The 25,179-nt window shown below is 35.9% G+C and overlaps 3 protein-coding genes across 3 annotated transcripts in view; all 3 read right to left on the bottom strand.

The window, feature by feature from the left end:
• LOC135693260 (protein SET) overlaps positions 1-10,342 on the bottom strand; it is a 28,259-nt gene extending 17,917 nt beyond the window's left edge. The window contains exons 1-4 of the mRNA XM_089111152.1: positions 9,924-10,342; positions 9,344-9,466; positions 4,584-4,697; positions 4,004-4,174 (exon numbers count right to left, since the gene is read on the bottom strand). Coding sequence (XP_088967278.1) covers positions 4,004-4,174; positions 4,584-4,697; positions 9,344-9,466; positions 9,924-10,190 — 675 coding nt within the window. The 5' untranslated portion in view covers positions 10,191-10,342. The remainder of the gene's footprint in view (positions 1-4,003; positions 4,175-4,583; positions 4,698-9,343; positions 9,467-9,923) is intronic.
• A 121-nt stretch (positions 10,343-10,463) lies between these two features.
• On the bottom strand, positions 10,464-17,309 carry LOC135693257 (uncharacterized). Its single transcript, XM_065211683.2, has 5 exons — positions 16,854-17,309; positions 15,863-16,032; positions 15,422-15,517; positions 14,498-14,677; positions 10,464-13,976 (listed from the first exon to the last, which is right to left on the bottom strand). Exons 1-5 carry the CDS (start codon positions 16,864-16,866, stop codon positions 12,831-12,833), a joined length of 1,605 nt encoding a protein of 534 aa, XP_065067755.2. The 5' UTR covers positions 16,867-17,309; the 3' UTR covers positions 10,464-12,830.
• A 5,751-nt stretch (positions 17,310-23,060) lies between these two features.
• On the bottom strand, positions 23,061-24,876 carry LOC135693352 (uncharacterized). Its single transcript, XM_089111558.1, has 3 exons — positions 24,779-24,876; positions 24,368-24,547; positions 23,061-24,047 (listed from the first exon to the last, which is right to left on the bottom strand). The coding sequence occupies exons 2-3, from the start codon at positions 24,518-24,520 to the stop codon at positions 23,844-23,846; spliced, it is 357 nt and encodes a 118-aa protein (XP_088967684.1). The 5' UTR covers positions 24,521-24,547; positions 24,779-24,876; the 3' UTR covers positions 23,061-23,843.
• Between the last annotated feature and the right edge of the window lie 303 nt (positions 24,877-25,179).

Below are 25,179 nucleotides of genomic sequence, written 5' to 3'. Positions count from 1 at the left end.
AGGCTGGCTATGCATCTGCTTTCTGGAAAACTGTTAAAAAATGCAAGAAAAGGAGAAAAATACAAAGATTGGTCTTACAAGAGGTGAAAATGACCAAATCCTGAGCTTGGACAAAGAGAAAGCTTATCATTTAAACATTTTCTTTGCAACAGTAGGAGAGAAATGTGTCTCTGATAATACACCTGATGAGTTTGGGATGGGAGCAATTTCTGACTATTCCCAACAACAAAGGATTGAAGATTTTCCCATCAGTGAACAGAAAATAAAAGAAATGATAGTGATAGTGTAGGCTTTTGACACAGTGGACCATATGAGACTCCTCGTATCTAAACTTCTTAATTATGGTATTGAAAAGAAGGAGCTTTTCTGGTTTGAGAGCTATCTGTTTGGTAGAAAGCAAATTGTATCATATGATGGAGCCTTGTCAGAAAATCAAAATATTTCCTGTGGAGTACCACAGGGATCCATATTGGGTCCATTGCTTTTTACCTTACTAATAAACGATATTGATGAAAATTTAAACCAGTGTGAAATGACCCTGATGATTCTGTTTTGTATGTTGCTGGTAAAAAATGTGATGTTATTGAAGGAAAGTTAAACAGTGATCTAAAACAGATTGCTAACTGGTTTCAGTAAAATAATCTCATTATTAATCTTAAAAAGACCAAGACCGAGTGCGTTCTTTATGGTACACACCAGAGAACTTTGAAATCAAAACCTATGGAGATCAAGATCAATCACAAAAAGATTACAGAATCTAACGTATACGAATATCTAGGGGTGAAGATCGATAAAAACCTGACGTTTTCTGATCACTTCGAAAAAACAATAAAAAAGCCACATCTAGAGTAAAGTTATTGTCGCGTATACGGCATAATATCAGTCCTTACACAGCAGAAACAGTTTACAAAGTACCAATTTTACCAATTCTGCTTTATTGTAACAATGTGTTCCTTCACATGGCACCATCAAAAAAGACAGTTTATGAGGACATTCAGAGACGGGCACTAAAAGTAATAAATGGCAACAGGGACAGTGTAGAGCTGGAGAAAATCAGTAGTATACGAAACAAGATGTGTCCTCTTGAAGTTTTCAAAAGTTTGAATAGCGTATCGCCACACACCTTTCGAAACTACGTCACTAGAGTAAAACACACAGTGTACTGGTGCCAATGCAAAAAATATTGTTTTGCCCAAAGTACACTCAGAAGCAGGCATGGAGGCCTTTTACTTTCAAGGAGCAAATATTTTTAATAAACTAACAGACAAAATGAAGTGTAAAACTTTAATTCTAAGATTTAAGAATTTTTGTAAAAATTTAACTTTAAGATTTCATTTTCATCATGTACATACTTTTTATTTCGGTAATCCATGTATATTTTATACAGGTCCTTTATTGATAACAGCATGTTGTTGCTGACCAAAGTTAACCTGTATAAATATGATATTATTTTTATTATTATTATTATTATTTCTATTATTATTATTATTATTATTATTATTATTTTTATTATTATTATCATTATTATAATTATTATAATTATTATTATTATCATTATTATTAAAGACAGGAAAGTAAAATCAAATAAATCTGGTGGCCATGATAACATATCCTCAACAGATCTGAAACTATTTGGAGATTTTGCAACTAAAGGATTATTTGAAGTCATGAAAAGGTGCAAAGAACAATCAAATTTTCCAGCTGTATTTTCAAAAGTGGAGAAACTTTAGAAAGGGGGAACTATAGACCTATCTCTATCTTAGGAATTCCAAACAAAGTTTAAGAAGCCATTATTTGTGAGTCGTTTGATAAACGCTACATGGTATCTGCAATAGCAAGTCCAAACCAGTGGTCAAACAAATAAATAAAGTTGGTCCACAGAACTTCTGTTATTACATCTAACAGAAACTTGCAAACATGCCCTTGACTCAGGAAAAATCATCGGGGTTTTACTCATTGACTTCAAAAAATCATTTGACTCGATAAATCATAAAATACTTAAAGAAAAACTGAAACAAATCGGCATAGCTGGTGGTCTTTACAACATCTTGGAAAACTATCTAGAACAGAGTAAACAACATCAGTCCTTTTCGTTTAGCGCGTGCGATCGCACCCGCACACGCCTGCACACGCGCAAGTTAAATTGCGCGTGCTTTTGACCACACGCGCAAACAGGTGTTTTTGCAGTTTTCTGTTAAAGGGCCTCTCCAGCCAAATTTTGCACTTGCATTTTATTGGCAATTTTTATAAAGAAGTTGAGCCTGCTGATCACGAATTCGTTATTTGTTTTTCGATATTTTTTTACAGTTTGTGAGATATAAGCTCTTGCATTTCGATAATTTAATTGAATTAACCGACAAAAATTTTTGGTTTGGTGACACTGTGACGCAATTTTGACGTCACAGTGTATTTCGGATAGTCTCGCCTCAAACCGAATCGAACGACGGCGATTCGCAAATTGAACACTGCAAGTGATGGTACTCTCAGTTCTGTTCCAACAGGTTTTAGTTTGAGCATTTCAGACACCAATTCTGAAGCCTTTAGTTGTTAATCGTTTCTTGAGAACAACTGAAGTGACAATTTCGATTAATTATACGCGAGGGAAGAGCTGGAACAGGACCTGGAACTGGATGCAGTTATCAACGCGTGACCATGAGTCCTTCACGCTTCGGTGGAAGATATACGAATTCATGGCGAACGAGAGCCGCACATTGTGACGTCAGAATGTCACCAAACTGATTCGGCTTTTGTCGTTTTTTTTCTCGGAAAGGTGCAACTTTAAAGCCTTACAACTTCTAAACTAACTGGAATTTTTCAAAAACAATATCATAATACACGCACCAGATGCTAGCTATTAAGTCATTAAAAAAAATTTTTTTTGCTGGAGAGGCCCTTTAACATCAATTTCCCATGGTCTCATGATTGTTTATCCTTTCCTATGTTACTTGATTCGCACTTTTGACCACAAAATGATTTTTCCAATTTTCGGAAGTGATGTTTGGCTTTTGACTGAGTGCTCCATTCAACTTAGCGTCTCGTCTTTCAGCTAAGTCGCCATTAGCATGTTAAGTGTAATAACTGATTTCCTGTCAAAACGTAATTAGGCCCTGAAAGCAAGTAGCTGTTGGAAACAATTTTTACTTGCTCTTGTAACTTTGGAGAGTGACGACGACTTTTAAAAGATGGCTGCTAAGGGCAACAACATCTGTTATGTATTGATTAATTGAGTTTTGCTCTTGCACGTATTCGAGTGGCTTTTTCCTTCTTGCTCCTTTTACCAATTTTATCAGGTTTGTACTTCAAATTTTCTTACAAGTGCGATCGCACGCGCAAATTTGTTTACATGTGCGATTTGCCACACACGCGTAATTTTGCTCACGAAAAGGACTGCAACATGTAGTTGTAGGAGATCAAAGATCGGACATGGCAGAAGGAAAACTTGGTGTACCCCTGGGGTCCTTGCTTGGTCCAAGGTTTTTTGCCGTCCAAGTAAATGACCTACCTAAATTCCTTCTAGAGGGATACTAAACATGTATGCAGATGACACTGAATATGTTTACATTGGATCATCAATTGATGAAGTGATGCAAACATTACAACAGACAGTAAATGAAATAGCAGCAAGGTGTAGCAATAATAGTATGACAATACATTCCAAAAAATCTGAAATTATTATTATAACAAACAAAATCTTCATAGGACCGCTAAACACTGTAAAGCTTGGAAAAAATGATATTGAAGTTGTTGCTGAATATGTGTGAGCGTTTTCATGATTTAATCATTGTATGTATGTAAGCAGGTCTACATGCTGCTAATTAGCAAAACCTGCATATCAAATTAAAATTATGTATGCATGTATGTATGTAATTTGTCTTTTCTAAACTATCATAGCCATGCCCTAAAAACTTGACTTCAACAAGCTTCTTTTAGAATTTAACTCCTAGCCTTACTCGAAAGAAGCTTACAAATGATGTTTACAGTTCTTAAATAATGAGAACCTTACCAAATAATATTGTAATGGGTTAGGCCATATATCATCCTTGATTAGCTCCCCTACTTCATCTGCTTGTCCTTCTAAGTGATCATTAAACCATGCAAAAAAGCTCTCAGGCTCCTCTAGGTGTCGCTTCTGACCAACATCTGCAGCTATCTTATTGCCTTTGTTTGTAAGATCCTACACAGTGGTAAGAGCAATAAAAGATGACTATGATGTTTAATTGATAATTATTTTCTGTTGTTTACATCTAAAGCTTAAGTTAATAAGGATATTAGTGCCTGAGTTAAAGGATAATATACAGTTTTTAACTCTGGTCTTCAAGGCTTTTCAACATTACATCAGCTAAAAATAAACTAGCATCATTTGGCTAATTATTGCTAACGTTTTCTTATTAACAACATTTCTTTTTGCACACCCACATAAGTACATTGCATCAAAACAAACAGAACTGCAGAGGGTTTATTTTAACAAGCATTCAAGTGATGTTGAATTGTAAAAAAGGGGTGAATCTATTGTCACAAATGTACTGGATTAATTTGACAGAAGGTATCAAAGCCATGCTGAAATAAAATGACTTGGCACATACCATATTGGGCTTCCAATCAATGTTTGTTGCTTTGCATGACTGCTCTCCACTTTCACTCAGCATAAACTCTTTACATAAAGCGGCATTTGTGAAGTAAGGATTTTCTGAAAAGTGCTAATGGACAGAAACAGAATTAATTCACAGAGGACAGAAACATAATCAATTTACTGAAAAATTGATGCCCTCCATACTGTGTCCTCAACATTTAATGCCCTCCTTAATTTGCCTTAGGAGCAAATAAATCTTGACTAGCACTTGTTTAAACAATAGTCAACTAGTTGCATAAAGCATGGTTTATTGTACACAAGCAATGAATGGTAAGCAAACCTTAAGCTATAAAAATAATAATGATAATAATAATAATAATAATAATGCTAATAATGATGATGATAATAATAATGGAAACATTTCATTTTCAATTCAACTTAAATATACAATTACAAATCTCACTATTACAAGGTAATTTGCAATTGGCTAGCCTGGTTTTACAAGAAAAAAACTATAACAATCGTAAGGTAAAAGGAAAAACTGAGAAAAATAAAACAACCAAAATTAAAACAGATGTAATTCTGGATTTGTCCATGGTTTATTTTTGCAACAAAATATGTAGTACGTAGTACGGATGGCAATGTAATAATAATAATAACAATAATAATAATAATAATAATAATAACAATAGTAATAATTTTTTAAACATCTCATTTTCATTGAATACATTTTAAATTTACAATTATACGACTCGCTTTTACAGGACAGGCATCATATAATTGGCTTATCTGCATTACAATATTTAAAAGTCAATTAGTTCGGGGCTTAGCCATGGTTTGTTTCGACGACAGAAGATATAGTAGGTGCAGCGGATAGAAATGTTCATGAGTTTCATCAAGATGGATTTAGTTTGATTTGAGTCAAAATTAAGTTGGTGTAGCATGTCAGAGAGAGAGGTAGATGAGGTTCCCAGAATGCCAAGGGCACTCATAGAAAGGTTAACAAAGGTAACATGTTTATAGGCAGGGCTCAGTTCTTTGATAAGATCGCTATATTATAATAATAATGGAAACTTTTCATTTTGAATTCCTGTTAAAACTACAATTACAAATCTCACTATTACAAGGTAATTTGTAACTGGCTAGCCTGTGTTTACAAAATAAAAACTATTACATCGTAGTAATGAGAAAAAAAAAAAAAAAAAATTGTTAAAAGGGGGTGTAGCTCTGGATTAGTCCAAGTTTTGTTTCTACAGCAGAATATATAAGTATGTGGTGCGAATGGAGATGCTTGTAAGTTTGGAGATGAGGTAGCGTTTCTGTTGATGATCAATGGACAAAGAGTCACACATGTCGATGAATGAGCTGCAGGAGTCGCCAAAAATACCAAGTGAACTAATGGAAAGATTGACAAACGAGACTGACTTAAACTGACGTTTTAAGTCAGATACGAGGGTGGCATATTTCCCTGACTTTCTGACAGCATTGCAGTTGAGATTTGTTTCAAAGCCTATGGTTAGCTCTAAAACGTACAGACAGTTTTCCTTAGTTTTGAGAAGTAAGTCAGGGCGTAGTTGATCTCCAGTTATGATAGAAGGGGAAAGAAAGCCTGGTAAGTCTGCGTAGAGAGAAGACCCATTTATTGCTTGGAAGGAAGTGGCTAGAAAGTTTAATGCAGAATTATGACGCCAAGTATAGCGTCCTTGGTCAAGGTACACTTTGCATCCAGCAACAACGTGTAGAAGTGTTTCTGGAAGAAGACAGAATTCACAGTCAGATGTTTGACTAAGGTTCCATTTCAGCAGATTTTTTCGAATAATAATAATAATAATAATAATAAGCACAATGATAAAGTGAAAATTCTTTGGGACTTCAGCATCCAAACAAAACAGAAAATTGAGCACAACAGGCCTGACATAACTGTCATTGACAAAAAAAACTGTGCTATGTAATAGACATTGTGTGTCCATTGGATACGAGAATACAGAAGAAGGAAAAGAAAAAAGTTGATGCCTACACAGATCTTAAATACCAAATTCTAAAAGTTTGGAGAGGGGAAGTGAAGAAAGTCGTTATAATGCCAGTTATAATTGGTGCATTAGGCTCAGTGATAGGAAGGCTCCAGAGGGAACTGGAAAAACTTGATTACAGAATTGGACTTGAAATCATCCAGAAAGCATGTTTACTGGGATCTGCAAGAATAGTCAGGAAAGTGCTAGACACTCCAGGAAAGACTGAAAAGTAACAAGGAAGAAACTCAAATGGAGCACTCACTATCTCAGGATCTGAGACAGGACTTGATAGTGTTTTGATCCAGTATTCAATACTGTGTATTGATTTGCCAACAGCAGAAGGCAGGTATATAAAAACATACATCATGAGTTCCCAGCAATAATAACCTGCTTGGAGGAACAAATCTTAGATGGGGTGAAGAACAGATCAGGGACAGAACCTGCAAATTCAAGAGTGAGGGGAAAGGCAGACAAGGCAAGAGAGCTTAAAGGGAAGAAATTAAACACCTGTTTCCTGCTCACACTGTCTGGCCTAGCAGATGCATATGGGCAATTTGGCTTGATAGTGAAAGTTGCTCAAATGGTTCAACTATTGCTACATGAAAGATTGGAGCTCTTTATGGAAGCTGTCGATTTTCTTCTTAAAATGGAGGAGTGCTTAGATGACCACAGCAAATGTAACTCACTGGCACCAGAATCAAAGAAGCAGAGGTGCCTGTGGCCATTAAACCAAGAAGACAAGAAAGGCTTGAAAATAAAAAATGAAATCAGGGGACTACCTATTGTCTCCCAGTGTGGGATTCAAGCTGCTGGCCTGCAAAATGAAACACAAAGTCAGTCTCTGACCGTGAAGATGAAATACAGTGGTTTGAAATCTGATGTGTATGATCAAGCATCAAATGATATGGTTCATAACACAAAGTGATTCTTGACCAGCCTGCACTTGCTGTTAAGTTACACCAGCCAGATGTAGGAAGTATAAAGATTGCTGAAACAGAATTCCCCAAGTTCAGGGAAGTAGTTTTGGCAATATCTGTGAGGACCCTTTCTTCTGTGCCAGAGAAAGCCCTCAAAGACTACAGAGAATTTTTTAAAAGACTTCAACAGTCAACATCAAGCTACACATTGGCACAGCTCAAAACTGTAGATTCTAAGGAGCTCATTCAAAAGTTTTTCAACTATGCAAATACTTTATTTGTGGGCATAGAGATGGTAATGCAGGCTATTGTTTTAGCCTGTGTCAAGAAGTCACGTGAGTCAGTTCTGGAGTCAATAGTTTCTATGTATGAGTATCATTTTGATGGTACCAGAAATATGGGAGAAGAAAATATAAATGAAGTGTTTTCCATTGCAGTGAATGGCCCCAACCTCTCTCATTGCAACAGGCTCAATGAAATTAGCAAATTTGCATGGAGTAGAGCACAAACAGTTTGAAAAAGTGCCTTAGAACCTTTCCATCATTTTAAAAATTAGAACATTACAAAACTTTGTTTTATCCTCTTTAGTGAATTTTAAATGGCTTTGAAAAAAGCAAACATTTAGTAAACTAAAGCTTTTCGTCTGACACTCTTCAGAGTTTAAAACGTCAGAACATAGATCGAAAACTCTACGCTAAGAAATATCTATACCCAGTTGTGGATCGAAATAGGCCAATCAGAAACACGAGCACATGACTGTAAAGGTTGACCAATCAGTGCCGCTTGCCTATTAGAATGTTACCAGTGGAGTCCTAAGGTGAAAACGAACTCCTTTTGTCTACACAGTAGCGGTTTTTTTGTGCTTATGTAGATAGATTCTAAAACTGCTAGGTGGAACGACGATCGGGCTTTCCCAATAATCCGAAACATGTCGCCATTATAGTTTTTTGCACAATCTGGGTTTTCTAGCAAATGCTGCCCGATAGCAGAATCGCAGGTTTTAGTAGTAATTTTGGATTTGCAAGACCGAGGTGGCTGTTCTCTTTGGGGATGTGTTTTGTTTCTAATATTAGATGGAACGTGTTGTTTTATCCTATCCTCCAATCTTTGGGTGGTGCGTCCTACATAGCCAGAATCACACTGGCACGTAAATTCATAAACAACAGAACTTTTTTTGTGTGGCAAGAACGCAGTCTTTTTGAATGGACGGAAGGGCTTTTTTGTACTGTAAACAACACGTGGGTTAACTGCGAAGAAACAATTTGTTATGGCCTGTTTTATTTGGCTTTCAAAACGTAGGGAGCTGTTACTGATCCAGGGTAGTTTTAGATAGGCCGGGCACTTTTGAGGACCAAATTGGGTATATATATTTCCTCAACTGGGTATATATATTTCTTAGCGTAGAGTTTTCGATCTATGTTCTGACGTTTTAAACTCTGAAGAGTGTCAGACGAAAAGCTTTAGTTTACTAAATGTTTGCTTTTTTCAAAGCCATTTACAAGTTTTGTACCACCAAAAGATTGTTAGTGAATTTTATAATTCAACTTGATCACGGACTAGCTAATTAACTGGTTACTACATTGATAAATCCGGTTGGAATAAGAGTTTCCATGTTCTACTTTGTCACATTTTTTTATATATGTAGTGCAGAAATTTTTTCAACATTTTTTATGGTCCCAGAAAGTAAAATATTTTTTCCACCCCTGGCAAAAAATAAAAACAATTACCCAGGGCTCAGGAGTGTGGTGCAAAATAAAACTCTGTTGTGTTTGTATCTACATAAATTTAATGTGCACATTCATGGAAGACGGTGTTTTTAACAACTATCTAAAAAGGCTACTTACAAACTTTATCCTGTACCCAGATTTGATATCCTCAAATTCCTCCACTTCTAATGATGCTAAGTAGTGTAAAGCTTCTTCGTCTTCTTCATCAAGAAGGGCGGAAATTTGTGGATGATTCACAAACTTTCAAAGATTAAGGAAAGCTTACACGTAAATCATAAAATTGCCAGCTTTCTGCAATTCAAGGCTTAGGATTCACAAGGCAGGTACCTTATCATTGCTTTGCCTGGCATTACAGAGGGCTGGCCTATCTCCTCACCTTAAGTGAAAGTTTTATAATGGCAGGGACTCATACCATGCCCTATACCCTTAAATCTATAGTCCATAACCTTAATGACTGCCATCCCTACAGCTACGAGCATCCCTAGTTACACTTCTATCCAATGACTAAGTTAGGTTGCAGTTTCAGAGAACAAAAGAAGCCAATGCATTGTTACAGATAAAACACAATCTCAATGAATCAAAAATCTATTTCATTGCCATTGATTTCTGTCTCTTGAAAATAAACGGAATATATGCCTATCATAATTATCTGAATATGATATAACATGTTTCCCATTGAGGCTTTTTGAAAGGATACCACAGTCACCCAGAAGTTGGGTATCTTCTTTATGAGATCTGCCCGCTTCGTAAAATGCGGTTGCCGCAAATTATTATACTTCTGCTCTACCTTAAGAATTTCCTCTGATGCCTCTTCATTTAGCGAATCAATTTCATTCTGTACCCTATCGATTTCTTCAATAATATCCTGTTGGGCTTCTGGAACCGTTTCACTTGCTGCCTTCTCATCTTCAGCATTTGGTTCAGGTTTAACATCCAGCTTTGGTATCTTCGCTTGAGATTCCATTTCTACAAATCTCTAAATAAAATACCGATCAATTTGCCTTTGATTGTCAGCCGAAAGTCAGAATGGCGGTTCCTTACTGCTCCAGTTGAAACCTTGGCTGGACTCAAAAACAAAATGGCGCCTTCGCAAAGAACAGCCGCTGACCGCTCCGTTTCCCACATGGGCCTTTAGTCTCGAGACCGTAAAGAGGCTATTACATTGTTCTTGGCTCTGGCTCTCTGGCTCGCCTTCACTTTTTCACTGTCTTTAAAAAATCGACCCTTTTTCCAAGGTTTCTAAAGCATTGTTTGGCAATTATAGACCTTCTTTTCTTCTGAATGGAATTATTTGAACGGTCATTTCTTGCTTTTTCCAAAACTAGAGTACAAACTCTGACTGATTTTTTTCTAAACATGTTACATTTAATGCTAATTATTATTTACTTTTTATTTGAACATTTAATGCTACGCCCGTAAACAGTTCTATATCTTTTTTACTGACATATCTTTGCTTTTCCTTACAAACCTAGGAAATTGACTAATTTCAACTTGCAATATCACATCTAAGAAAAAATATTCCTTTTCAAAGTGTTTTTTCTTTGTAGGCGCGAGAAGGTCAAGTCACCACGAGGGTCACCAGCCCAAAAAGTCTAGAGTGGACGAATTGGGAGCTAGTCGGGAGCTAACGAGAATGTCATGTCATGTCTTATAAACAATACAGAAAGATACTCAGCAAGATCCACTGGCAATGAACTTTCACAGTATTTTCAAGGACTTTTCTACAAATTGACATTTTCTCTTCGAGAAAGGTGTAGTCTTTGTGACAACCAGGAATCATGTCGTGAAAATTTGCTGTATTCAAAGAGTAGGCTTTAATCTTATTTCAAACCAAGTTTTAACAGTTTGAGCTGTTAGCAACTCAAAGATCAATGTTAAAATAACAAGTTAAGACAATCAACAGCAAAAATTGACAAAGAAAAATGCAGCATAACTTAAAATTTTTGTGTATTGAAAATATATAAATTGAATTAAACTTACTTGGTTTATGATTAATAAAAGTCCTTGAAATTTACAAAAAGGTAAAGGTAGGAGGGAAGTTAATGCGAAAATTATGTTTTACACAGACATCGACGAGATGCAATGCAAAACAGAGTCATCCATCGCTGACTGGTTTTTGATTAACAACCGCATAGAGTGATTGCTGCTAGTAACAAGCAATTCAATGTTGGCTTGCTTTTAACATTGCAACTAAAAAGAACTATATTGGATGTCTTTCCTCTCATATTTTTAAATCATTGGATGTTTGTAGCTCCTTCAAATAACCAGCTGTGATGCTTAAGTCTTTGGTTGGCTTACAGGGCCATTGGAAGCGAGGGAGGGGGCTGGGGGGCTGGAGCCCCCAATCATTGACAAACCATAACTTATTTTCTTAACAACAGGGTACTGAATGGGGAGCAATACCATGGGCACCCCCCCCCAAATATGAATTTCGTTCCGATGGCACTGGCTCAAGTTCCTGTAATTGAAATGTTGTGATAAATGTTGAATTTAGGGCTGCAGTCCCTCAACAGGACAGAGAAAACTGTCCTATATTCTGACAAAGAGTCACGTTTAGCAGATAATGAAAGACCTATTGCATTTTAGGTCTACTTAGATGTCTTACAGATCCAAGGATAAAGCTGTTGTAAGTAGTATGGCTAATTATTCCCGTTGCTCTTACCAATTTAAACAGTTAAATCGGCCTAAAATTTCAAAATTAAACAAGTACATCTAGCCTGCTTCGCAACATGTTATCAAAGTCAGCAAATGCCTTTCAGTAACAAAATACCCAAGTTACTCAAGGCAACAAAATGAGGTTTTGCTTTCAACGCTGCATTTTCATTCCTTTTATCAAGCTAAGAAAATTACTGTTCACTGGTCTGTCATAAAATGCTCGATGCCGTATAGGCAAAGCAGTACATGGTTTTGGTGTATTAAACAGGATGATTCTAAGTTGCTACCCTAAATTGAAACTCGGAATAGCAAATTAGAACCGTCCTGTTCTATACATCAAAAGCTTTTCCTAAATAAGATAAAAACATTTGTGGCTGTCCGTGATTGATATAGGTTTTTTAAAATAAATTTTGAGAATGGTTGCTTTTCTGTCTATGATGTATCTAATTTGTTTCTACACATTATTTTTTGTAATCTGTTACCTCCGTGTGAGGTACAAAGCTCTTACAAAATTGCAAAAACATCATGCAGCTTCCCAACTCAGTTTTTTTTTGTAGGAATTGGCTTGATTATGTCGTTACTCTTTGAGAATGAATTATTGTCCAGTCATTTACATTACTCCTAGTCACAGGTAAAAATTGACAAAATCGTTCCAGAATGTAAGTGAAAAACATATGATTTTCATAGGACTCAGGGCACTTTTTGAAAATAAGTAAATAAATATTACATGATTTAGCAGTATGTTTTTTCCCTTAACTATGCTATCATAGTTCTTCTCAAAATAGTTTTGTATTAAATAAGAGTCTTCTTTTAATTAAAGATATAACTATATATTTTATCCGCTGTAGCAGACGCTTCTTCTCTATAATAGTTTCCTTCTCTGCATGCTTCCCATCTAAAATTAACTTCAAATTTCTCGATGTTTTTTTCTATTGGAGATTTTCTTCCTCTACATAGATACCTTCTTCTTTCCTTTGTTCTCCTTCTTCATTTCTGTGTGATATTCTTTCTTGCCTATATGAATGTTCTTCCTCCCTTTGGATCTCTTTTCGTCCGTTTGGATTTCTCCCTTTTTTTGATTCAGCTCTTCTTCATTCTTGTAGAGTTCCTCTTCTTTCATATGGACTCCCTCTTCTTTAATTTTTCCCTCTTCGTCCCTTGTGTATGATTTACCTTCCTGTTTGTGTGCTTCTTCGTCCTCTCTATGGCCCTCTTTCTCCCGTATGTGGGTTCCCCTTTTATTTTGATTCAGCTCTTCTTCATTCTTGTAGAGTTCCTCTTCTTTCATATGGACTCCCTCTTCTTTAATTTTTCCCTCTTCGTCCCTTGTGTACGATTTACCTTCCTGTTTGTGTGCTTCTTCGTCCTCTCTATGGCCCTCTTTCTCCCTTATGTGGGTTCCCCTTTTATTTTGGTTAAACTCTTCTTCATTCTTGTAGGATTCTTCTTCTTCCGTATGGACTCCCTTTTCTTTAATCTGTTCCTCTTCGTCCCTTTTGTACGAGTGACTTTCCTGCCTATGGGCTTCTTCATCCTCTCTATGGCCTTCCTTTTCTCCAATGTGGATTCTCCTCTTGTTTTGATTAAACTCCTCTATATCCTTAGAGAGCTTAACTTTTTTCACGTGGAGTCCCTCTTCTCTCTCTTGGTTCCTTTCTTCATCTCTGTACGATCCCCCTTCCTTCCTGTAGAGTTCTTCTTCCTCTCCATGGGCCTTTTCCTTCTCTTTGGGGATGCCTCCCTGCTTGGTATTGCTTGGTTCTTGAGTCAAACCATATTTGTTCTTGTGAAGGCTCTCCTCCTCCTGTGTTGATGGAAGTTCTTCGCTCTTTGTTGCCCCAACCTTTGACCTATCTGTATCAGATTTCAGCTCCTTCATATTAAAAGCTACCAGTGTAAGTAGTGCATCGTTCCCTGCAACTTGCATTACATCATTTTTCAAGAAATTTTCAGTACACAGCAAGATAGCATTCAGAATTTCAAGATTCTTTTTGCTGACATCAGAAGCCATGCTATCCACTCCAGCCAAATGATCGTTTCCAACTGAATACGACGGTACCATCTTTCTTTCACTGTTCTCTATAATGTCAGTTGCCTGTAAGAAAATTTGAGATGTAAAAATTGACACGGTCGTTTTAGCTGTCAATTCTGCTCCAAACATCAATTCATCTGACTTATTGATCAGGTTTTAAGCCCCATAACGTAGTTATATTATGTGTTAGCAGAACAGAAAACTAATGATATCAAGCATTTAGAAATTATGGTTACAGTTATGACCAATGATAATATTCAGTGCCGGTATGGTGCTAGTGATCCTGCAACAACTATGTAAACGAAAAGGTTTGTCAATCAAAGAATATAGATCCATAAAAGTCTGAATTTTTATGTGCTAATTAAAACTATGTAATCGAGAAGGTTTGTCAATCAAAGAGAACAAATCTATAAAATCTTGAATTTTTATGTTTAATCAAAACTATTTTAATCAAAATGGATTGTGAATCAAAGAAAAAAATTCCCTAAAAGTTTGAATCTTTATGTGTTACTTACACGTAATCACAAGCTCTAAATCTATGGGATAAAAGTTTTGAAAATGCATATGATATGATTTCAACATACCGCATTCCTCAACGTAGTCTCGACAAAATCTCTCAGCTTAAACTCGATCCGTCTGATTTTCTTCAGCAATACAGAGCATTTGCCTCCATTCAACTTGCTTTCACTGATCTGAACCTTTTGCACTTGTTTAACGAGTTCTTGATACACCTTCATGACGTAGACAAATCGCTTTTGACGCTCCTTGAAAAATTTTAAAGAGAAAACTAAATTTTACTTCTATTTGACACAAGGTAAAAGTTCACCAAAAAGACTGAAAACTCATAAATATAGCAAAGTAATTAATATCTTGAGAGTAGAACAAGCTGGAAAAAAGTTTGTTTTGTTTCATATCATATTGAAAATTTATCTCTCCAAGAAGCTCCGACACAACAATGTGTTTTTCAAGCCCGGTATTCTCAAGGCTATATCGAATCACAACTCTTCAAGTAAAAACTTGGACGTTTTCTAAAGGTTATGATTTTTATATAGAGTCATAACCTAATAAAAAGTACTGAAAACATGTCCTTGGGTAAGCCGAGGAGGGGTTGGGTTTGGAACCATTGATGAAAGGGCCTGAAAAAATCTAAATAGAGGATTTATCAAATATTTTAAGCTCCGTGCTCAGAATTGATTATCGCCTTAATTTTGTAGGTTTTTATATTTGATCTCAGTGAATAGCAGAAGATGTGGAAAGAAATTTCAAATCTGCAAAGTTTTACGAGTTGAAATTTTTAGAATTCTTACTTATTTTTTAAAAAGATTTTAAGCAAGAGAGCGCTTAGTGGCTACAGACGTTTTTCAGTCCATGTCAAAAATAAAGATGCTTCAATTGATATAAACCAAGGAAGAAAAATGGTTGCGGGCAGCAATTTATTTTTAGTCTAACTGAAAGTACGCTTTAACCTCATACACAATACATTGTTTTATGATATCTTGAAAACTAACCTTGCTACTTTTTACATTGTTCTCTCCAATGTAACTTTGGCACATTTCTAAAAGTCCCTCGCTTAAGCCAACGTTATCAAGTTTCTTTTCCTTTGCCTGAAAAGAAAGCAATAAGCATTTAGATAAATGCATTTGTAAAATCTAGTTTATCAAGAAGAAGGCAAAACTAAAATAAATTCCTACTACAACTTATTCAGCCTAATTTTGTTACTTTTCCAAGTTTACATATATCTATAAAATCTACGGCCTCAATTTCTTAAGCATCAACTGTAATCAAAGAATATATATGAGCTATGAAAATAAAACCTTGTGTTAGATGCTTGCGCGATGAAATTGCGCTAAAGATAATAGAGACCTTGTCAGGCTTGTGAAGATGTAAACAGACAATCTGATTGGTTTAAGTTACTTTCCATCCTTGCTATTTGGTAAAAGGAAACTTACAAAAGACATAGCGGTACTTCTTGTGACTTCTAGAATATCCCCCAACGGCTTTTTAAGTGAATCGTAGATAGCTGCATATTTATCTCTTGACACCGCAGGCTTAGCTGCAATTGGAGCTGTCGTCGAAAATGCGATGAATAACGTGATTCCAAGAATCAAACGTAGTCGTACTGAAAGGAAAACCCAATCGTTTTTTGTATATCAAGTTTCTCCCAATGAAACTAAAACCAAGCTAGCTTTGAAAGTCAAGCATACACAACAGTACTTACTATTTTCCTATGTCGAACAAATAAAGCGGCTATGTTAAGCGGAGAAATGACCGGTGAGCAAATTGTCGACACATAAGCTTTTACACCAAAAACACAGTACAACTTTTGATAAGAAAAGACCTGTGCTGATATGACCATATCCAAGCCTTTTTTACATATTAAGCTGATTTTTCACTTTTGGAGGTACTATGTCATGGTACTTTTGAGATAATATGGTTAAAATGAAAAATTCTGAAAACAAATCTGTTTGACTTTGTCCGATTATTAGCAAAACTTTTTATTCGCGAAAATATGGAAGCTGTTCACCTAGCTGAATAGGCAAACTTCTCAAAATATCGATGTATGATAATAATCATTATTATTAACGGAATGAATTATAATAATGAAGTGTCGTCTTGAAAATTGAGTTTAAATCCTTTAAATGTAATCATAGCCTAAAAATAGGAAAATTGAACACTTTACTTCACACTCCATTCGTCAAAACAACCAGAGTAAAAGCTTACTTTGTAGGATTGCATAAAAAATATATAAGTAAGCAAAGTTTCGTACAAAAAGCAACAATTTGTAACCAGTCTTGAGACTGTCAATCTTTGCCCCTAATCTAGTAACAAAAATGCTGTATTCTTAAATAGAGCCTTAGCCCATGGCACCAATTGATGAGCAGAAAATAAACGCTCGTGTTCAAATTTCAGTTCACTGTAACACAAGCCTTGAGCACTTACCAGTTTTAGCCATGTTTCTCTTTCTTTAATTTGCCTTGCAACTTGGAATCCCAAAGCCTTTTCTTGTTCACTGCGTAAGATCTGTGTGTCTTTTTCTTCTGAGTCTTGGGTGAATATTTCGCCATTTAAATGTCTTACTCCTCTCTGAAAGTTTGTTCCCATTTCCATAAATACTGATTACCTCAACTACCGTTTTCCTTTAAGCTTTTGTCGCTGGTCAATGGGGACGCTGTGCTGAAGTAAATCCCTTTCGAAGAGCGCTGCTTTACTCTAAGAAAAGCAATACACAGGGAGCACATTCAGAAAAAAGAGGTGTAAAATTCCAATGCCAGTGTCCCTCTATCTCTCTGTTTGTAGTATTATTGACACCCTATGTCAATGTTAGAGTGGTATCAAATAACTCTCCTAATCCTTCACTGAGGTGTAAAGTTTCTCTTTTCATAGAACGTCTCTTGTTGACACGCTCTCCTTATTAGTCACTAGTGGATGGAAAATGAAAATTCTCCTTCTAAAATCTTGATCTAAAAACGTATCCTTTATTGAAAATGATACCATCTAATACTTTGTGCCACATATGTGCGTTCTAAACTTTCTTTTTTACGTTGATTGTAATTTTTGCTCAACATTAAAACACAAATGCAAAAAAGCAGCGTTCATTTCACCTTTAAGACATTAATTTTTCTTAATTGATATCATTTTTTGGGTTTAATAGATATTAAACAGAATAACCTGAATCATAAAAAATTATGTGTAAGAAATGTTGGAATAGGCATGGTTAACTTCAAATATCTTTTAAATTTCCACATAATTGATTCTGAAACTTCATTAATATCAATGCAATAACAAACACCGTGAGCGGCAGGAAAGTTAGTAACAAAATAAAATAATGAACATTCTTTATCTAATCTTGTTAGTACGTATTGGTTCTTGGTTCCGATCCCTCTACTTTTTTGGATTACAAATAACTTTTATAGTAAAATCTTTTCCTTTTGATTCTCAGCTTGCCCTTGATCTCCCCCCCCCCCCCCCCCTCCCCCACCCTCTCTCTCTCTCTCTCTCTCTCTCTCTCTCTCTCTCTCTCTCTCTCTCTCTCTCTCTCTCTCTCTCTCTTTGTGTGTGTGACTATCAAACTTGCTTCGGAGCCCCTGAATGGTATCAAAACAAAAGCCTCTTCCAAGGAGAAGTACGTTAAGGAAAAGGTTTCTTTCTCTATGTAAACCTAAGTCACTTTCTTTTTTAATCTGTTAGTCCTGTAGCAAGATCATAATGTCTAAGATGTCATTTCTAAGATATACGTAGTATTCTAACAATACTGTCTCAAGGTCTCGAAGGCTGTAACTGTTATGAAGATGACTCTTTCTGTTCTGCGTGGTCTCGTCGTATGTTAAAAAGTTCAAGGGAAGTCAACGTTGTAGAGCGGACTCAGATTTTTTTACTGAAGCATTTCTGTCACTGCAACGTTTTTTGTCACTGAGCAAATTCTTTGTCCCGACAGGTCTTCTTGTGAGATAATGCTTTTTTCCACAATCCGTGTTGCCAAAAATATAACTGCACGTATATTGTGAACTTATACCCGAATAAAAGCTTCTTCCCCTGCATTAAGAAAAGAAAATTGATATGCAGACGTTCCCAGGTTATAACTTTTACTTAAGTAGAACATGAAATATTTCCCTGTTGATACCTGCCTCCTGCCTCCTTTTATGTACAAATCATTCAACTGACACTCAAAATGTGCTAGCAAACATGACGCATTGTGCGAAATTGCTATATACGCTGGACTGTATAATTCCATAAATTCTAACTTAGGTTGCAAAGTCGATCCGTTCTAATTCTGTCTTCTCTAATCAACTTCAACTCAAATCTCATTTCTAACGCATACTTCACGTGTAAATTAAATGACAACAACAGCAACAACTACTGTAGTACGTCATACCATTACACGCATAATAGAGAGAGTGTATTGCCACAGAAAGAAAAAGACCATAATTCTTTATCGCAGTATGATTGCATTTGAGTATGCTTCAGAATATTTCAGGAACACATGCTGAAAAGGATAACAAATAAAGGCATTTCTATGGAGTCACACGTGGACAAAATGAGGTCAAATAGATGGTACCGTGATACGGGGATCGTACCGCCAGATACTCGTGGATCGTCCCGTTACGTCACGGCACGGTTTAACAAATCTGACGACTCGATCTACGGCATCGTCCCACAATATATGAGGACCCTTGGGAAGGCCCCCATTTAATAAAGAAACCTACAATTTACAAGAACTGACTTACCCCGGGAAGAGGACGCTCTTTTTGAGTTTTTAGTGAGAGACAGAAACAATGTTAAGAGTATCGCGTAAGCAGTTTTGTGTTTTGTATATATATTTCTTTGCTTCCAATTCGATCGATTTGCAGTGAACCGGGTCACAAATACATCAATATTCCTTCTGGTACACACAGAACTCTTAATTCTGGGATGTTGTAGATTTTTAGAAGTTATGGTTAAAGCCTGGTTTCCATATAGCCATAAGGCTGCCTGCGACTGCTTTCTGCCATCTTCCATCTTCCACCCTTACAGTAGCGCCGGCAAATGGAAACGTTCTGTTTTCAATTGCCTGCGGTATCGGTAACTATGCCGGTAACTAGGTAAAGTTTGAGCGGGAAAAACTGGCAGGCAAAATTCAACAACAAAGCTCTGTTTCAATTGGTTCTTGCACATCACATGATCCGTTTGAACAAAATAATGCCGCAGGCAGCCGCAGGCAAGGCGTTTGCATTTGTAATTTGTCTGCCGGCGGTACCGGGAGGATGCCGTAAGAGCCGGGAAAAGTTGAACTCGTTACCGTGAGAAAGCAGCCTGCGGTACCGTGAGAAAGTGTTTCCATAAAGAATTATCTGCCGGCGATACCGTAGGGATGGAAGATGGAAGATGGCAGAAAGTAGTCGCAGGCAGCCTTACGGCTATATGGAAACCAGGCTTAAACGAGTGTAGAGCGTTATGATTACAATGAGCTACTTATAATCATTAAAAGGTTGAGGAACTGTACGTCAAATATGTCGTCTTCACCGATAAAAAAGATAAAACCGCCAATGGATACTTGATCACGCTTGATGGATTCAGAGTTCAAGAGTATGAAAATTATATCATATATGGCTAGATGATATACATATCTACCTGATATGTATATCATCTATACATATCAAGATAATCTACTTGAAAATAATCCTTTGGCCATCTTTTCTTTGTGTCCATATCATACTTTAAACCACATCGATGTTTACTCATCTGCTCAAATAAGTTAAGTGAACGCCATTTGAACTATTTCAAATCGTTTCAAGGGCTTTTGCTGACTGCTGTGTTTTTCAAGATTGTAATGCATTCGGCAAATGGTTGCTTTCAGGGCCGTAAATCCCGGGGGGGACGGGGGGGACTGGACCCCCCCAAATATCTGGAGCAAAACGATTTTTTGGAGAAATTACCATCATTTTTCTTGGAAGAAAGAAATCCCTGGTAGCCGGGTTAGAACCAAACTACGTTTTCTGTGTTATTGCAACAAACCTCAGCCACTAAGGTTATTTTTGTAAGCAGAGTGGTTTTTATAATTTTTACAATATAAAAACTTACCGTTTTCTACCGTTTTTTACCGTTTTCTACTGTTTTATACCGTTTTATTTTTGAAAACAGAGTATGAAATAAAAAGAGAGCAATCTGTCATTTTATTTGACCTATTTACTAACTTATTTACGTACATTTCTATTATTTGTCTATTATTTACTTTTATTTAGTAAATCACTTTTTGTATCATTAAAATATATTCATTTTTGATGTGTAAACATGGCCTACTGAAATCAGTCAAAATAAGAAAGACGCACATTTCTGTTCAGAAAGTAAATTTCTACCAATCAATACAACAGTGTCCCATATTTCCCCAAAGTCTGTCACAAAAGTTTAAGCATGACTCTTCCCCTCCAAAATTTCACCCAATAAACAATAATCTGTGTTCTATTGAGAAACGCCAAACTTTCTATCCTGGGCAATTCTAGTATTTTATTAAATTTAGTCTGGGGGATGCTTTTTTAGCCTTTCTAGAAGGTAAAATTTCAAAAATTTTCTTCCGCATCGGACCCAACCATGGTGGGTCCTCCTACAAGAGTAAACTTGATTCTTAGCTCCCAAGGTTCAATTTCTTGGGGCCGTCTCTGAAAAATGTTATCAATCCAATCATACACTAAAGTCAATGTACTAAGGAATATCTGTAAATACCTTCTATAGAGCAGAAGGTCTTGAGAAATCCAAAAATATTGACTTTTGTTTTTAAAGTAATTTGCCCCTCAACTGTTTCCATAACACATACCATAAATCCCTTGTGGTGCCATGACCCACTGCATACTTTATATTCATTCGCTCTGCTGACCCCCCTAATTCACATGACAGATTTACGGCCCTGGTTGCTTTCATGATAGTTTAGGAAGTGGAACATAACTGAATTATTAGGGATAAATCCATATTTTAAGTCAGTTAAAAAAGGAAAAACATTATTTCATGAATTTTACTAGCAAGATGAGAGCGCATCTGGTTAATTTAAAAACAAAGAAGAATATATGAAAACGGTTTTTTATAATGAAGTGGCTCTAGCAGAATTAGTTGAACGATTTTCTTAACTCGAGACATTCCACAAGCTTCTGTTTGTGTGACAAGATATGCAAATTTAAGAAATTGTTGACCTACAATGAACATATTTTTTATTATCAGCTACGTTTGATATTTCATTCGACTTTACTTATAAGGTAATTCAACTCCATATAATTAACACTGCTATATTATAAGATTCACCATGTTGCAGCGTTCACACCTCCATCGCATTGCAATGACTGGTTTGGTTTTCAATGTATCCTACTGTCTTGGGGGTATGCCGACTGCACAACAAGACGAATGAATTAATGTTAGTTTGCCTATAAAGATCGAGAAATTACTTTTACAGTATTCCAGGGCCAATAGTGTAGCTGGGCTCGGATAATGGTACTATTTCTTAGTGGGCCTAAAGTATGTATTTTGGTAAAACCCCAGTGAAAAAGAAAGTTTTAGTTTATTCATATTCTGGACAATAGTTTTTGTAAGTGACTTCTTGTGAAAACTTATTGTATGCAAAAAAGATCGATACAAAGGCACTTGTAATGAATTTGTAACTTGCACATGTCCGCCTCCTCAATCTTTTAAACTGGAGAGTCAGACTTCTTATGGAAATATAAGGCTTCTACTGCATATAATCTATATTTCAAATGTTTTAAAAACGTTAGAATGTTTTTGGCTGAGCAAATTAATATTTTCATAAAAACCTTGACAAAATTTTTGGCGCTGGTATAATAAAACTTTCGACTCATATTTCTAGCAGCGTTGCTCTCCCCCTCAACAGCATAGAGAGAAATTTATGTTAGATTTTATAGGCAAACTGCTGTTACGTTAACAAATTTGAGTGGTGTTGTGATATCTACCCCTCTAAATGAGCAGCCTTTATTCAGTTGTTTTGTCATGTTACAAAATGTCTTGGTCTTTTCCGAGAAATTTTTTTGACCAAGAAAATACGTACTTTAACGTATTTGATTTTTCAAACGTTTTCCGCTTTCCAGTCAATCTATCTTAAACAAAAAGGGGTCTTACAGGCTATGTAGAAAGAATCGATCTCCGGTATGGTACTTTTTTTAAAAAAGCCCTGCTTGCAACTCAATCACAACACAACAGACTCGTCTTTTCTGTGCATAAATATAACTTTTGGAATGAGCCAATTTGTCAAATCGCATGATTCAAACAACAAATTAATTTTTGAAATATTCAAACCAAAAATTTATTACGATTTTGACAGTAAATTTGATTCATAAGATTGCTTTCACAAGAAGCATTTGAAAAATAACACGCTGGTCTTGAAAGTTCTAAATTGTCATGGTTGCCGATTTCATTTTTATGCCGTACATATTTAGGTGCACTGGTGCAATGTAATCGATAATATTCTTTGAATTATTAACTTTTATCCAGTAATATGCATTTTATGATTGATTATAAGAACAAAGGGATTTTTTATTGTTTCCAGTCCCCCTTAAATTATCGCATTGTATAAAATATGGCGGAGCGCTGGAATCGTGTTTAGGCTATTGTTCCAGCTATTGTTCTCGTTAACCAATCCACAACGAGACAGATTCCCTTTAAGGATAAATAAAGAACAGTCAAGCTTAAATTTTTGAGAAAATTAACACAAGCCTTAACTTCAACGTACTGGTTCTTTTAAAAAAGAAAGTATTTCTTTTTCCTTTAACTCTGAAATTGTTTTAATTTCTTTTCAATTATTAAACAGGTTAACTATTCATTTCCATCTTTTTTCAAAATGTGATGCGAGAAAAAATCCAAAATCATTCTCGCTTCTTTGTTCCATTTTAGTTTTATTCACGAAGCCTTCTATTTGGTCTGCAATTATTGTTTAGAACAGTAATATTGCTAACTGTAATATTGCTTCAGACAACGGTATCTTGCAGGTAACAGAACAACGAAGGTGTGTAGAAATCGGCCAATAATGCTCGTTTCGTTTCTTATTTTTCTCTCGATGAAACTTAACAATAATAATAAATATTTCTTTAAGATGAATTACACTGGTTTAAAAACTTGTAATAAAACTTTTCAAATAAATAGTTTACCATACTTTAATATAAATTTTCGCAAGTTACATAATATTAAGTATACATTACATTTTGTCATAAGTTGAATAAATAAATCTATTTTCAAAAAAAGTTTTAATTTATTATCATTACATTTTGCAATATAAATACTTTTCTAATATAAATACGAATCAAATTTAAACAAAAATTAATTTAGAACGAAAGTTTTTAACGCAACTATAGCCATTAATCGGCTTACTTTTAATCTTATGCCTCCCTCAAAGGGATGCACAAAATAACACCGCAAGAACAAGACTTCTCATTCTTGGATTTTAAACGTCTTTTACACCTTCTACTTTGTGCAAAGTTCAAGCTTCTGGCTCAGCACGTTGATGATGAAAAGCTTGAGGCACTCTTCGATTTGATCCAGTTTTACTCTGTTGCGAGAGCGGGCAGTATCCTTCGTGTCTGCCTTCGTTTTGTCTGCGTCGTAAAGGCCACCGACAGAATACGCTGGGATGTTACGGTAGTTTTGATGGTCCAAAATTTCGAATGCCTGTAGAGGAAATGTTATCAGAATGAAGCTCACTCCAAAATTTTTAAACAAAAAGGCATTTTTGTGAAGAAAACACTTGCTTTTTCTTCTAATGGTGCTTGGCAAAAAACAATAATTTTGAAAAAATTTAGAGGTTGAAGGAAAACCTCTCATTTGGGAAAAGCGAGCATAGTTCTTATAAGGAGTTGCCTTGCTGGGTATGAGTTTTACAATCATTGCCAGAATATCGGTGTATTCTCTTTGCTTGAATTGAGAGAATTTTCTTTATAGACCTACAAGATCATCGAAAGCAAAGCAGAATGCCATTTGCAACAACTTACCACTTTTCGCATTTCACTTTCAACAAGATCTCGCAAATCGTACTCAATTTGGCGATAGTCCCTAACGAGAGGAGTCTCATCAAAGACATTTAATCTGCTTTCAGCTATCTGCATGTCCTGTGTTAGTCCCACGAGGCCTTGGATGATTTTCATGGCATTTACGAAGCGTGAGTCTTCCACCTGCAATGAAGATTTGTTAGATAAAATTAAATCATAGATTAAGAAATTTCCTTATGACTAGGGAAGCTAGGTTAATGGCTAACCATGTAGAGACAAGAGGATGGGGTGGCTAAACAGGAATACACCCTTAACCTCGAGTTCAGCTTTCTTGTCATGCTTCAAAGAGGCCAGCCTCTCAGAGAACCGGTAATTGTACATAAGTCCAATGTAGACAGCTGATATTCAACTTACCACATGCAAGAACTGTTTGTTGCATTTGTCTTTAAATTCTGTTTTGTATATTTTTATATAATCATGATCCTTTTTCGCGTCGATTTTAAGAACATCTGTGTTCTGAAATTCAAAAAGAGAAAGCAATGAGATGAGCTCGTACAGTCACGGGGCACCCGACCGGGAAAACCCAAAGTTGGCAGTAAAGAAGGATGTTGGTCTGTATTGACACAAATTGACAAACGATGTACCATTATAAAAGTTTGTTTTTGAATGAGTTTTTCCTTTTTATGACAAATCATTCTTGGTTTTATTTCGGTAGACCTATCGCTGGTGGAACCTAATTTAAATCATTTTTAATTGTTGTTTTCATCTTATCGAATTCTTTTTTGAAGTATGATACGGTTTCTCAGATAGTTAAT

Source organism: Rhopilema esculentum, chromosome 11 (genome assembly GCF_057945365.1).
Source record: "Rhopilema esculentum isolate cy_ngs chromosome 11, ASM5794536v1, whole genome shotgun sequence".
Lineage (NCBI taxonomy): Eukaryota > Metazoa > Cnidaria > Scyphozoa > Rhizostomeae > Rhizostomatidae > Rhopilema > Rhopilema esculentum.
This window is presented reverse-complemented; position numbering and strand designations above follow the sequence as displayed.